At 41.9% G+C, this 14,686-nt stretch overlaps 2 protein-coding genes across 5 annotated transcripts; one reads left to right on the top strand and one right to left on the bottom strand.

Moving 5' to 3' along the window:
• Positions 1-290: 290 nt before the first annotated feature.
• On the bottom strand, positions 291-8,699 carry nphp1 (nephronophthisis 1). Of its 4 annotated transcripts, XM_069712315.1 has the most exons (21): positions 8,558-8,611; positions 8,170-8,340; positions 8,001-8,062; positions 7,800-7,860; positions 7,318-7,451; positions 6,872-7,082; positions 5,854-5,955; positions 5,484-5,596; positions 5,279-5,327; positions 4,973-5,075; positions 4,311-4,405; positions 4,092-4,220; positions 3,712-3,786; positions 3,477-3,587; positions 3,161-3,243; positions 2,772-2,848; positions 2,544-2,643; positions 2,295-2,407; positions 2,119-2,192; positions 1,698-1,742; positions 291-1,311 (listed from the first exon to the last, which is right to left on the bottom strand). In XM_069712315.1, the coding sequence occupies exons 4-21, from the start codon at positions 7,842-7,844 to the stop codon at positions 1,033-1,035; spliced, it is 1,938 nt and encodes a 645-aa protein (XP_069568416.1). In that variant the 5' UTR covers positions 7,845-7,860; positions 8,001-8,062; positions 8,170-8,340; positions 8,558-8,611; the 3' UTR covers positions 291-1,032. The 4 variants fall into 4 exon arrangements, with proteins under 4 accessions (XP_069568416.1, XP_069568414.1, XP_069568415.1 ...); XM_069712313.1 differs by lacking the exon at positions 8,170-8,340 and having other exon boundaries at positions 5,279-5,324; positions 8,558-8,699; XM_069712314.1 differs by lacking the exon at positions 8,170-8,340 and having other exon boundaries at positions 4,988-5,075; positions 8,558-8,699.
• Positions 8,700-9,241: 542 nt separating this feature from the next.
• LOC138628928 (C-signal) lies at positions 9,242-12,689 on the top strand. The gene is made up of 4 exons (XM_069712322.1): positions 9,242-9,624; positions 11,594-11,771; positions 11,878-11,972; positions 12,484-12,689. Exons 1-4 carry the CDS (start codon positions 9,298-9,300, stop codon positions 12,673-12,675), a joined length of 792 nt encoding a protein of 263 aa, XP_069568423.1. The 5' UTR covers positions 9,242-9,297; the 3' UTR covers positions 12,676-12,689.
• The last annotated feature ends 1,997 nt before the right edge of the window (positions 12,690-14,686 follow it).

Raw genomic sequence — 14,686 nt, forward strand, 5'->3', positions numbered from 1 at the left:
ATGTTACTTTCGATGTGAAACCGCAGCAGTCTGTATCCAGACTGATCCGACCTGTCGCTGCGCCACTTCTTTTATACCGGGCTATAAAAAGATTAACTATTAACCCTAAAAACTGTTGAATTCCTGTAACTCTATACACACACACACACACACACACACACACACACACACACACACACACACACACACACACATGTCTGATGTTGAACTAATGGGTGTAGATGAGTGGAGCAGCGCCAACATAAAGATGACAAAAGCCACAAATCAACAAATGATACAAAGAGATGATTTATTACAAAATGGAAATTAAAACATGCTTATGAAGTCACACCAGTATTGTCACTGTTATTGGCCTCCGTTGTTACTGTGACAATGTTTTTATGTTTACTTTAAGAGGAGCAAAGTGGACTCTTGGATTAAATAAATAAAACACAACTATTTCTCAACTTGTCAGTCTTTAGCCAGTACACAAGGTGGACAAAAATGTTAATATGTTTGCTCTGTATGTGTTAGCATTTCTCAAAACTGAGGCAACTTTATTTGCGGTCCCAGTGCAGAGTGATAGGTGGTGATATTCTATATTTAGCTTATCGTCAACACATTTTATGGAAAACCGATGAAAAATGGATCCAACTTATCCAAATATTGTCTGTATATAAAGTGTGATATATTTTATTCCTCAGTGCCACAGACCGCCAGTGTTGTCAAAACCTATTAAAAACATATGGATCAGCCACGCAGTAGCAGTGAGTCTACGGCTCTTTGGTCCATTTGTTTCCGTGAACTGTTGGCCAAAGAAAGCCAGAAAGTGTTGTCAGTTTGGAGGCGTTGCTGCGTTTCGTCTTCCTGTGAAATTTATTGACAATAAAACAAATAGAAAAATCCCGGCGTGATCTTTTACATGTAAATGTTCCAACAGGTGTTTCTGGCGCTTTCAGGATTATTATTCTCTTTAGAAACCAAACCGAAGTGTAGAAATATTACGTCAAAATTTACTCTCAGGATAATTAACTGAGCGACGTGATGTTATTGTCACCGCGCCACACTGAGGAGGTCAAAGGTCAATTCCGTGACGTCAAATGCGAGATGCGAATGCGTGGGGTCGACAAAGACCTCCAGAGCTCCTGATTGGCCGGTGGTGCGCTGGTGGGTTTTGAGAGTGTCCAGGGTGGCGTAGACGACTCTGGCCCGCTGCTCCTCAGATGGTGGGTCGGCGCAGCGATGACGGGGCAGCGAGGGCGAGTGGAGGAGGAAGTAGACTGACGACGTGTAGACTTTAACAAACTCCTGTTTCAGGAAGGACAAGTCTCTCTGCAAACACACAGGGAGGAAAAAACTGTTTTTCAATACTCAACAGAGAAAAGCCCAATCGCTGATCCTGACAGCACCCCCTAAAGGCCCGTACTGCAATTACACACATAAAGCAGTGTCTCCATCACTTCAAAGGACATTCCATTGACTTACATTTATTTCCTTCAGATGTACTCAACATTGTCTTTCTACTAATAATCAATGATTTACACTTCAGGAACTTTTTGTGCCCTGAAGGGAGGCAGGTAAACAGACTTATGTCCCCACAAGTAAGTAATACAAGTACGTACACACACACACACACACACACACACACACACACACACACACACACACACACACACACACACACACACACACACACACACACACACACACACACAGACCTTCTGTGCTCTGCTCATGTTGTTCTCAGCCTCCAGCCAGGCACTCTGAAAGAAAATAAATTCATTTAAAATGTCCTGCAACGATAAGGTGATGCTGTTTTGTAAATCTAATGATGTAACAGCGGTGGTGGATTCTGGATTTTTCTGTGATCTGAAAAATCATGTCTAAATAATCTGCACCTATACAGCGCTTTATGACTTTAGCGGTCTCAAAGCGCTTTACAATTTGCCTCCCGCTTAATCTAATCGATCATTTTAAAAAGTCTACCTGCTGTTTCACACGCATCCTAATTGTTGACATTTCTTAGTTTGACAATGTTTAAAATATATTCAGATATATTCAATCCATACTTATACAGGAACAAATGACAGAAATATAAAAAAATAAATAAAAAAAGGACGTAACGCCCTCAGCTCTGACCCTGAGAGCGTCCAGCAGGTCTGTTTGGTCCAACAGCACCGGAAAGGTGGAAAGTACAGGACTACAAATCAGATCTGAAACAGAGAAATGTAAAAAAAAAACAACTTGAACATATGCAGTTTTAAATAAGAGTCGCTGAGAGTGAGTGTGCGTGTGCGTGTGTGTGTGTGTGTTACCTGCATTCTGCATGGTGGACCTGTCCATCAGCAGCGTGTCGGCGAGCAGCTGCCTGTGCAGAGCGAGCAGGTGGACGCAGCTCAAACAGTGCAGCAGAGTGTCTGGAAGCAGACTGGAGAGCAAAACATACTTTCTTCTAACATGTTCGTACCGTATTCACACACATGCCCGCAGGAATAAATCCAGAAATGATTTACTGATACTAAAAAAAGATCACATAATCGGCTTTTTGTCTCTCATCCTCCCACCCGAGCTGCGTCCTGGTCCGGCTGTTGGCTGATCTCAGCTTCACGATGAGTCTGGGCTGCCGCCTGGCCTGCAGCATCTGCTGGAAAACACCACCTGGAGCTGAGAGAAGAAAGAGAGAGAGAGAGCAGAGACGAGCTGATTGCAGCATCACGACTCCAAACTTGTTCTCGTTCACTCGATCCTTTTATTTATTTATTTTTTTAATCGAGTCCGCAGCGTCTTCTCACATCCTCTCGTGACCGACACCTCCACCGCGACGTCCTTCTCAAAGGGAGTGCCGCCGTTCACTGGCAGCTCAAAGGTCCTGTACACAGTAGATCACGTTTTAGGTGCATAAATAGTAACGTCAGTCCATCTTTGTATTCATGACTCAGACATTAGGGAGCTGTGGGAGGTTTAATTTGTAGTTACTCATTCATTTGTTCACAGCAGACTAGAAATAAAATGTCACCATGTTTGAGTGATTTCATACTTACATGTCTCTCTAACGGGGTCTGGGTGTATGAATATATACATGATGTGTCTCAAGTACACGGCGAGCTGAAACACTTGAGTCTTTCTTTGTGTTACGATACTGATTGATGTGTTATTTGTGTGTCTGTTTTTGTGTACGCGCCTGTTTGTGAGTGGATTTCCAGCATCGTCGGTCAGTTTGAGGAAAGCCCAGCCACAGCTCAGGTCCCCTCTCTCCCCTGTAGACTAACACACACACACACACACACACACACACACACACACACACACACACACACACACACACACACACACACACACACACACACACACACACACACACACACACACTTAAGAGTGCTTCCCAAACAGTCTTTACTTTATTAGTTTTCCTCTACATTCTACAAACAGGGATTTTGTCTTTGATTACGACAAAAGAAAAGCTGCTCCGTTTCCTGTTTCTCATCTTGTGTCCTTACATTTCGTATAAAAGTGACTCCGAGCTCAAAGAGGATACCGAGGTCCGGAGACGTAGAGTTGCAGCGCAGGAAACATTCTCCGTCGACGAGGGTGGGCAGGATGCCCGTCATCTGGAACCAACACACAAATCGAGAATTGTGGCTAATTTAAGCGCCGCAGCTCAGTGAAGGTTGGACTGCGATAAGAGTTTGTGATTCGGTGTTCGCGATGCTCCAAAACGTCTCCTCGTCGTACCCTCGGAGAGAAGCTCCAGCTCTTGGGGCTCTTGGAGTTGTAGGCTGCCCTCACTGTGTGGATGTTACTGAGCACCTGGAACACAAACAAAAGAAAAGTCAATGGAACAAAAGAGTTTCTGCCGTAAATGTGTTGTTTGTTGTCCTGATTCCTTCCACCAAAGTAATCAGGGAGATGAATCACAACAGGTAATACAGCAACAGAGAGAAATCTGAACACAATTCTACATCTTTGCAGGTGTTTCAGGTCAGTTTTAGCTTTTAACTAATTATCAAACAATATTAATTCCATTGTTGTTGTTTTTTCCTCTACAGAAACCTGAGGAGGGTAAAGAAGTGGAGTAAGGCTGAATATTTACGCCAGAGAGAAAGCCCCGGTACCTGAGCTCCATCGAAGGCGCAGAGGCGGACGTGCCTGCTGAGGACCTGAACTCCGACCCCGGGAGTAGGAATCATCCTGCAGCTCCACAACGTGAAACAAACGCAAGTCGTGACGTGGCGAGCGCGAACCTGCAGGACAGGAGATTCACAAGGTAACAGACATATAAAATCAACTAACATCACTATTATTCTCCAACACACAAAGAGGGACACTCTCACCCTGCCGGTGTCCGGGTCCAGGAAGAGGTCTTTAAAGATGAGCTGTGATTGGCTGAGCTCAGGCTGCATGTAGTGACTCCCTCTGTATGTTGCGCCTGGAAAAAGACACAGTTATAGTTATGCCTTTAAATCTTACTGCATCACCCAAACCCTCTCTCTGCTTCCGCTTCTTGATGCGCCACCGTTGCTCATTTACCTTCCAAAAACGGCAGTTTAAGCTTTTATAAGTCTGGAGTGACCGTTTCTAGTTTAGAGCTGAAAGTAGCTGAAACTCAATTAGTTGGAAAAATGTGTACAATCACTTGATTTTTTTATTTTTTTTAAAGCAAAAACATGAAACATCCTCTGATTCCAGCTTCAAAACAATGTGAGAATTTGCTGCTCTTCTTTGTTCTACATGATATTTAACTGAATTTTGTTTACATTTTGGACTATTGCATATGGGAAACGTTACTTAAACTATTTTTTTGTAAACAAAATGATCAATTAAGGACATTTAAGAGTTTTGGTTCCTAGACAATGATGGAGTTCAGCTGTAACCAAGAGCAATCAACCAGTATCACAGTCCTCTCACACACACACACACACACACACACACACACACACACACACACACACACACACACACACACACACACACACACACACACACACACACACACTTGTTGCATAATGACCTTCCTCCACCAGCAGCTTATTGAGAGTCGATGGTCTGAATCCTGAAGGAATGGCCCCCATGGCAGACAGCACATCTGTTGCATCAATCTGTCACACACACACACACACACACACACACACACACACACACACACACACACACACACACACACACACACACACACACACACACACACACACACACACACACACACACACACACACAGTGAAAACCATAAATATATTTTATCGACAAAAATTGAAAATCACCAGCAGAGTGAGTACTTGTTGATACAATTGTAGAGTTTTACCTCAGTCAGAGTCTTTCTGACCGTCGACCAGTTCGAATGTGAAGCGCTGCTGTCGACAGAGGAACAACAAGACTAATGAGTGACTAACAAATGCTTCATGTTTGTACATTGCTGCTCATCTGGATAAATAATCTGAAGGGAAACACTGATTTAAAAACATCTGGAAGCTCAGAGTCATCAAACTTTAAAAAGTCAAATGTTTTACTTCTGTTTGTCTCGCTCATCAGTCAGTTTTTCGCCGTCTTCATCTTCCTCCTCCTCGTTATCATCATTGTCATCATCATCCTCATTATCTTCATCATCAACACCGGAGCCCATCTAATGCAAATTACAGCGACATTGAAGATTGAAAACACAAAGCGTATCGATAAATGAGTTTCTGTGAGGAGAGACATTTACAATGACTTCATCCTTCTGTGTTTTGGTGTAAATATGGAAATAATGCCGCAAAAGCTTCATTCATCTTCAATATACACCATCGAAGGTTCTATTTTTATGTCCACAGATACGTCTTATGAGATCTGTAGCTGAATGCTCGTCTTGTCGGATGCGTGACCGCAATGCAGCATTTGTACCTTCAGGTAGGTTCTTGGCACCACTCCCCTGTTGCCTTTAGTGTCCTGAGCCAGCCACCATCCATCTGCTGTCTTCCTGATAATCCTCAACACCTCCCCCCTCTGAAACAGCAGGAAACGCAACCAAAGATAGCTTCACATTAGTTCTGCATTGGTAACAAACAGACTTTTGAATTACTTTGTGACACCCAGGGGGAGCAAAACTCATTTCATGCCAAGTGGGTCAGAAACTCAGATTTGGAAATAAGGTTATATACAGAAATAGGGGTCAAGTGACTATTTAAAAATAAACAGATCATTTGTATTTTGTGTGACTCCAATTATTAAACTTTCATAAATAAATAAATGTGCTAAACTGACATATTTCAAATGTACAATCACTCGTTAACCTGAATAATTCATCACTTAAAAAGATGATAAGTAGTGTTTTTATGTGACACCACAGTGCAATAAATCATACGCAAGAAGCTGGAGTTCGCCACACACAACGAACAAAGGCAAGATTGTCAGCGATATTTGGTTTGACTCTTTCTTTAACTTCAGGTCGACCTGCAGGACTGTCGGTGGTGCGTTTGGGTGGCTAGATTGCCGTCTTCTGCTTTAAGTAAATACAACACTCTGCCATTTTTAAGATGCAAGGAAAAGAGACTGAGCTCCAGCAGTCCTACTTCTCTTTAATAAAGAACCAATACAAATGTGCCAGATGACATTATGTGGCATTTCTGGAAATGGCAGGAGACACTAAAAAGAGCCTCATCTCTTTCTTAACTTTCAGATTCCCTCCTTTTTGTTGTTCAGAAAACCTGCAGCATTTACCAGAACAGGTCATTTACAGAGGAACCAGGTTCAAGCGAAGGGTTTTAAACTAAATAAGCCGGCACTAAGAGAAGAATCTGTCACCCGATTTAAGCTTCACTTCTTTTCCTGTGCAGCTTTTTAAAATGTAAGAAATCCATACAAGAAAGAAAACAGTCACTTTCAAGGCCCGTCTTTGTCTATGAAACAGGAAGTACGTCACCTGAACGGACAGATCTCCTTCCTGCTCTCCTCTGAAATCACTAAGGACCGTGTAGATGCGAAGGTCCGAGTGAGACGGCGGTTTCACAGCTTTCCTCTCATCTTCGTCATCGACATCGTCATCATTGCTGTCTTCGTCATCATCTTCGTCTTCGTCATCATCTTCGTCTTCACTGTCCTCACTGTCCTCATTGCCTTCCTTTGAAGCGTCTCTGCGGATCGAAACACAGTGAAGTGAAAAGGTATTTTTGTTTTTGTTTTGTTTTGGATGAGGTGTCCAACTAAGGTTTGAATGTCTTCTGCAGCCTATAAAAAAAAAAAAAACACTGAACTTTAAATTTAACATGCACTAACTGTGATTCATATAAATTGAAGCTTTACACCGGATAATGTTGTGGTGAAACTGAACCACTGCAGCCTAACTCGGCGAACACACAGATGACCGACCCGGCTCTGTTGCTCGGTCCTGGTGGTGAAAGCTCCAGAGAGAGCGTCTTCAGACGCTCCAAGACGTTCTGCAGTCGGTTCTCCTCTTCCTGTTTCCTCTGATCGTAGTTTCCCACCGGAGCCAATTCATCAGCCTGGAACATCCAGTGACAGACTCAAATGAGCCACAACTCAGCAATATCCAACACAGTAAGTTCAGACCAATGTGTTCGGACAGTATTGTCCAATCTGCTGTTGGTCTGACTCTCTTCAAAAATGATATTTTAAGTATCATATAATAATTGACGATGTGGAAATTGTGTTATTTTTTTAACCATTCAGAAAACATGGGCTGGTTTATTTGGAACTTTCTTGATGAAATGAATAATATTGGCGAGGCGACAGTATTGCATGTTTGCAATTTTCGTCATCTCGCGGCTGAATTACACACTTGTTGATCTCTACTTATTACAAAGAGCAATAGGTAACAGTAGAGCGCCAACCTTTGTCAGTGCCTTCAGGGTCTTTAGGGTCTTCTCTGCCGACATCTGCAGTTCTTGACATCTGTTGGGAAGTGGAAAAATGAACAAACAACTTACAACTAAATTATAACAAAAAAAAAAAAAAAAAAAAAAGGAACAGGAGTAAAATGGCCAATTTCTGAACGTGCACAGCTGGAGTTTCAGTAAAGAGGACTAGTTTACTGTCGAAATGCATCTTCAGTGGATCCAAGCTGCCTCTGCACATTCTCCACCAGACTGTCGACCTGTGAGAGAAACAGTGGAAACGAGTGAGGTTGGATTGTACGTCTGTACATTTTTCAATTTATATTCTTTTTATGAGGCTTTTCTGTGGCCAAATATATATACACACTCCTCTATAAGCCCGTCTTTTGAGTGTAACCGTGCTGCCTTGATTATCAAGCCCAGAGAGAGTGGATGCTGCAGACCAGACTCCATTCAAAATCTGTCCTGTTTATGTTTCTGTGCTTCCTAACCGAGTCTTTCATTAAAGACGTCATGAACCCCTTTCATTTAGTGTTTTCTGGAGAAAAAAAAAAAAAAAAAAATCAGTATTAACTTGATTTACCAATAAGCACTTCAATGATATCCTCAGCCTTTACCTTTGTTTACATCACTCATTGTAGGAAAAGCATCACAATCAGCTTCGTCGTATAAATGTTGGTGGACATAAAACACAAAACAGTCGCGCTCATATTTAAATATCACTGCACGTTCAGGGCGCAATTCTTTAAACAAACCTGCTTTTTTGTGTCGTCCACTTCTCTCTGGACAAGCTGCAAAGGTCCTCTTCTTTTTGGTGGCATTTAGACGATGCTTTGGGGTCACGCGATTCATGTGTTTAGCCGATCGCTTAGCCCGCTCGCTGACTCTACACTTCCACCGGTCGCTAGGCAACCGACTTCTTCCCTGGATATATTCAGAGCGCTGCTTTTTTTTTCTTTCTTTTTTTCCCCCTCCCCGCAGTTATTGGTGTTTGTTATTAAGCTACTGCCGCCTGTTGGACTGGAGGAGGAAGGGTATGAAAAAAAATTAATCTCTACGTCGTTAATGAAATGGCTACCGCTGTTGAGAATGATTGCCAGGAATATTTACTGCTTACAGCCCCACATCTGACCAGTACAACGTATTATTTCATGGTATAATAAACACGTCAGTTTACGGGACACGTACATGCAGCGTTTTGTAAGTGGTTTGAGAATGACCTCCAGGGGGCGTACTTTGCTTGTTGTGAAAACATGTTCCCTTCATGAACCCCTCGTTCAGTTCCCTTTTTGAACTTCAAATTCATTATTTCAAAATACATCTTCGCGGTTTCAGCGCTGCTCTATATTAACATTACTATAATCCTTTACAGACTTTCTAAACGTCCCTTTTTCAGGAAATGTCCTTGCTATCTTGCTCCTCGAGTTTCCATATTACGACCCTTTTGGGTACAAGTGAAGGCAGCACAGGCTACTAGTTATGTCGTTTGACTGGCATGGCTGCCCCCGTTGCTCTCATTCAAGGAGCCAGCAGAGGACTGGGGTTTGAATTCTGCAAACATATATTAAAAAACAAATCCCTCGCTGCTGTCATAGCGACATGTCGAAACCCGGACGGAGCGGCCGAGCTGCGGGGCCTGGCTGGCCAACACCCGGGCAGACTGACGGTCCTCCAGCTGGACGTGAACCTGGAGGAGGACATCCGAGGGGCTGCAGAGCGGGTTGAAGAGAGCTTCGGTCGGCTGGATTTAATCGTCAACTCCTCGGCGATGCTTCACCCCTCCGGGAAAGGAGAGACCAGCCTGAGGGATGTGTCTGCACAGGTAAAGTAAGTTTTGTAAGATGTTGTTTGAAAAGCCTATCTTTCCTCAAGGACAGAAAAAAAGAGAAAAAAAAAGTGCTTTAAAGTGACTAATCTCATTCTGCCACATGGGAAACGTCATAATCCTGAAATACATTATGCTTGAAAACAAATTAACTCACTTTCTGAAATGAAGAGGCTGTAAACTGGCTCTCCCATTCCAAACTCCCTTCACAAATTCTGCCATTTTGATTGAGTCATAGCTGTTAATAAATGTAAACACTTGATGAGACAACATCATTACAGATGAAGAGTTAGGATTGGCTCATAAATTCGGCATCACTTCAAAGTACCCAGCAATATTATTTCCAACATAAAATACATGTTTATTTTTAGATTGGCCTGCTTGTTGCTTATGGAAATAGCAAAATTCCCTCGATACTTGTACATTGTTGGACTTGGGCTCCTACTAGTACAAAGCCAATATGTGTCAGCCCCCAGTCCTGCGTGTTCTTTAATGAGGCAATAGGAGAATATGTCAGGCTTCAAGATATTTATTTAACAGCAGCAGAATAACCAGTTTACAGAGCTCTGGGTCCAGACTATGTTTCCCTGACCGCAACAGAGTATGTGTCAGTTCAGTTTGGCACAGTACTTTCACTCTCATTCACAAACACAGCCTTTTGTCTACACATTCATTCACAACCTTTCGTCTACACCTTAATTCACAACCTTTCGTCTACACCTTCATTCACAACCTTTCGTCTACACCTTCATTCACAACCTTTTGTCTACACCTTCATTCACAACCTTTCGTCTACACCTTCATTCACAACCTTTCGTCTACACCTTCATTCACAACCTTTCGTCTACACCTTCATTCACAACCTTTCGTCTACACCTTCATTCACAACCTTTCGTCTACACCTTCATTCACAACCTTTCGTCTACACCTTCATTCACAACCTTTCGTCTTCACCTTCATTCACAACCTTTCGTCTACACCTTCATTCACAACCTTTCGTCTACACCTTCATTCACAACCTTTCGTCTACACCTTCATTCACAACCTTTCGTCTACACCTTCATTCACAACCTTTCGTCTACACCTTCATTCACAACCTTTCGTCTACACCTTCATTCACAACCTTTCGTCTACACCTTCATTCACAACCTTTCGTCTACACCTTCATTCACAACCTTTCGTCTACACCTTCATTCACAACCTTTCGTCTACACCTTCATTCACAACCTTTCGTCTACACCTTCATTCACAACCTTTCGTCTACACCTTCATTCACAACCTTTCGTCTTCACCTTCATTCACAACCTTTCGTCTACACCTTCATTCACAACCTTTCGTCTACACCTTCATTCACAACCTTTCGTCTACACCTTCATTCACAACCTTTCGTCTACACCTTCATTCACAACCTTTCGTCTACACCTTCATTCACAACCTTTCGTCTACACCTTCATTCACAACCTTTCGTCTACACCTTCATTCACAACCTTTCGTCTACACCTTCATTCACAACCTTTCGTCTACACCTTCATTCACAACCTTTCGTCTACACCTTCATTCACAACCTTTCGTCTACACCTTCATTCACAACCTTTCGTCTACACCTTCATTCACAACCTTTCGTCTACACCTTCATTCACAACCTTTCGTCCACACCTTCATTCACAACCACACCCTGTTGTCTACACCTTAGGATTAATAGTTGATAATACGACCTATATATAATTAATATGATATGGCATACATATATGTTGTATTATTGTAAACATAACCTAGCACAGAATCGCACAACATACAATAATCTTTGCTGATGAAAATGATGACACATTTACTCATGTAAACCTGACATAATGTGTTGCTCATCTAGTTTCTTATCACACCGCTTTGTTCATTCATTCCTCTCCTGGAGCTCCACCAGATATCCTCCACCATCTATAATCCTGACTTGACTTCATGTCCGTTTCAGGGCATCATCTCCACGTTGACGACCAACACGGTGGGTCCCCTGGTCATGGCCAAGCATTTCGCCCCCCTGCTGCAGAAGGGCGCCGGCGGTTTCGGTCAGCAGCCCGCGGAGAAAGCCAAGCAGCACAGTGGCATCATCGTCAACATCACCGCCAAAGTGGGCTCCATCGGAGACAATGGTATCTATCTCTGCGCATGCATTATGTAGGATACACAAAACAAGTATTTAACTTTTAACCTGTGTAGTGACGTAACATGAGATGACTTTCCTCTCTCACCTCTCAGGTCTTGGTGGTTGGTACAGCTACAGAATGTCTAAAGCAGCTCTCAACATGGCCACCAGGAATTTGTCTATAGAGTTGGGCCGCAGTCGACCCAAGGTAAGTCTTCTTAAAGTTTTTTGTTTCTCCTTCAGACTCATCCAGCGCCGCTGTCACAAGGACCGATACAGGAGCTCATTCTTGAAACAGGAGATCATTCTTGAAACAGGAGATCATTCTTGAAACAGGAGATCATTCCTGATACAGGAGAACATTCCTGATTTCATGATACAGGAGATCATTGCTGATACAGGAGATTATTGCTGCCCGCTGCAATCAGACTGTACAATAACTCACCTCTGGCCAAATCTGTCCTTCACCATTAACACTGTTTTATCTATCTATCTATCTATCTATCTATCTATCTATCTATCTATCTATCTATCTATCTATCTATCTATCTATCTATCTATCTATCTATCTATCTATCTATCTATCTATCTATCTATCTATCTATCTATCTACACATACATGGACACATGGTGTGTGTGTCCTATGTATGTATGTATGTATGTATGTATGTATGTCCGACGTCTGATGGATGACGCTCTCTCCGATGATTATTTTCCAGGTGGTGTGTGTGTCCTTACATCCGGGAACAGTCAACACAGACCTCTCGCGGCCTTATCACAGGAACGTGCCCAAAGACAGGTTGTTCAGCGCCGAACACTCTGTGGAGCGTCTGATGAGCATCATAGAGACGCTCGGCATCGAAAAGACTGGAAAGGCGTACAACTGGGACGGGGCTGAACTCCCGTGGTAGAATCAAGAAAATGGACGAAGTGTAGAACAGGAGGGTCCAAACAGTCCAGAACAAACTTTTTACACTACCTCAAAAACAGCCAAAGTGTTTTAAATCTAGAGACACTTATGTTGTTAATAATGTCATCATATAAAGGCCTTATTGATGCCTTAATAATACAAAATAAAAAAAGGCCTTATTAAAGACTCTTCCTGTATATCTTATAATTTGTATGGCATAATTTGCTTAACTCTGCTATAATTACTGGGGTTTTTTATTTTCTACATTTGAAGAAAAGTTTTCTTTTTTCACTTCAAATGTCAACCACATTTATACTTTGCCTTTGGGTGCATTCAACTGTAACTCCGTATAACCACAACTTTTCATTACGACACCACAGCTAGCTGATTTGAAGTGGAGCTCACCCCCCTCTGAGGGTGGCTTTGATGTTTTCATCTAACTCGCAGCGGGACAGTAAATAAAAGCACACGGTATTTGTGTAAAAGCAATCTCAGATGTTCCTTGTTGTCCATGATACTAGTGTGGAAAATTAAGGGGCTCCCAGGATCGTTAGAAATGAATTATACTTACAAGTTGTATCGTAATACTAGATTAACCCATTATTATTTTATTTTCGTTCATTGCATTTTGACTTCTGCCTCTAAGACACTCGCACATTGTTGTTTACATTAACTCTGTTACGATATCAGCCAATCCTACACCTGAGGAAGTTTTAAATTTTTCAACTAACTTATGCATTATACATATAAGAGCTAAATAAAAGCGTAAAAAGTTAGAGTTGTCTTTCTTTTACACATACAGATGGTTTTTCTACACACATAAGTATGATTGCACACTTTGCTTTTTATTTACCCCTGTTGATATAAATTAGTGGTTCCTGCATGCCTTTCAATCTGGGCTCATTTCACATTAAAACTAAATGCACAATCAGGCTACTTTTCTATTTTTTTAAGTGCCACCAAAATTTTTAAAACACCCCCAATTTTTTGCCACTGTGGGCAAAACGTTGTCCCCCAAATATATATATATATATTTTTTTTTCCAGTACTGCTTAAAACCGTATTGTTGTGTAAAATCCAGCAGCTTTAATTGTGGCAGGATAAAAAGTCATCAGAGTGTGGTTTCACTGAAAGACAATGACATGAAATCACTGCCAAAGACTGAACAGCGTTATATAGGCAGCAGATTTCTGTTTATGGAGCACCTGTGTGGGTTACAGGTTTGGTCAACATATAAAATGTAGTCGAGCATTTACGCCTTAAAGTCTTCTTGAAGGCATTTTTACATTTTACAAGCTCTGTTTGGATGACACAGAAGATAAACATCCTGTAGAAAAACTTGGAAAAGGTCGTAGACTTTTTAATGAAAAAGACTTCATTTCTGAAACAGCTGTACACATCTTTGAGAAAACCTGCTGCACTGTGCGTGCGTGCGCGTGCGCGTGTGTGTGTGTGTGTGTGTGTGTGTGTGTGTGTGTGCTGTTTGTGCAGAGGAATAGCAGAGAAGGCTCTTAAGCAATGGTGGGCTGTGACTAATTGGCTGAGTAATGGCTGAACTCAATCCTGTTAAGAGATTTTTACACCGTGTTGCCCTGAATCCTACCAGGCGGGTTACCGGGTTAATTTACTGGACTTTTATTACAATAATGTGATGCAACCAGTCATAATAATATCCCTAACTTCATGAAATATGACTTTTACACAACTTTAGATGCGAATCCATTATGGTTAGAGGTTCCTCACATCTACTCCTTTCACGGTACAACACAAGAGTCGTTTAACAAAAACAAATAGCTTTTTAAGACTCCATCAAAGCAGCTCTTTGATATCAACAATCCTCATGTTGATGTCTTTCTCCTCAGTTAGTTGGTCACACAGATTGCAGTATACAATGGGCTTCTTTGCAGTGTATTGCTGGTAATTCATCTATAATTGCACCTGTAATACTTATAAAATTGTATAATTATGTTTTATTACGTTTTAAAAGTGCTTCATTGTTCCTGCTTTCTGAG

Source organism: Brachyistius frenatus, unplaced genomic scaffold, assembly GCF_029030835.1.
Source record: "Brachyistius frenatus isolate BFR_SWC_R1_liver_20210118 unplaced genomic scaffold, ASM2903083v1 Contig_108, whole genome shotgun sequence".
NCBI lineage: Eukaryota > Metazoa > Chordata > Actinopteri > Embiotocidae > Brachyistius > Brachyistius frenatus.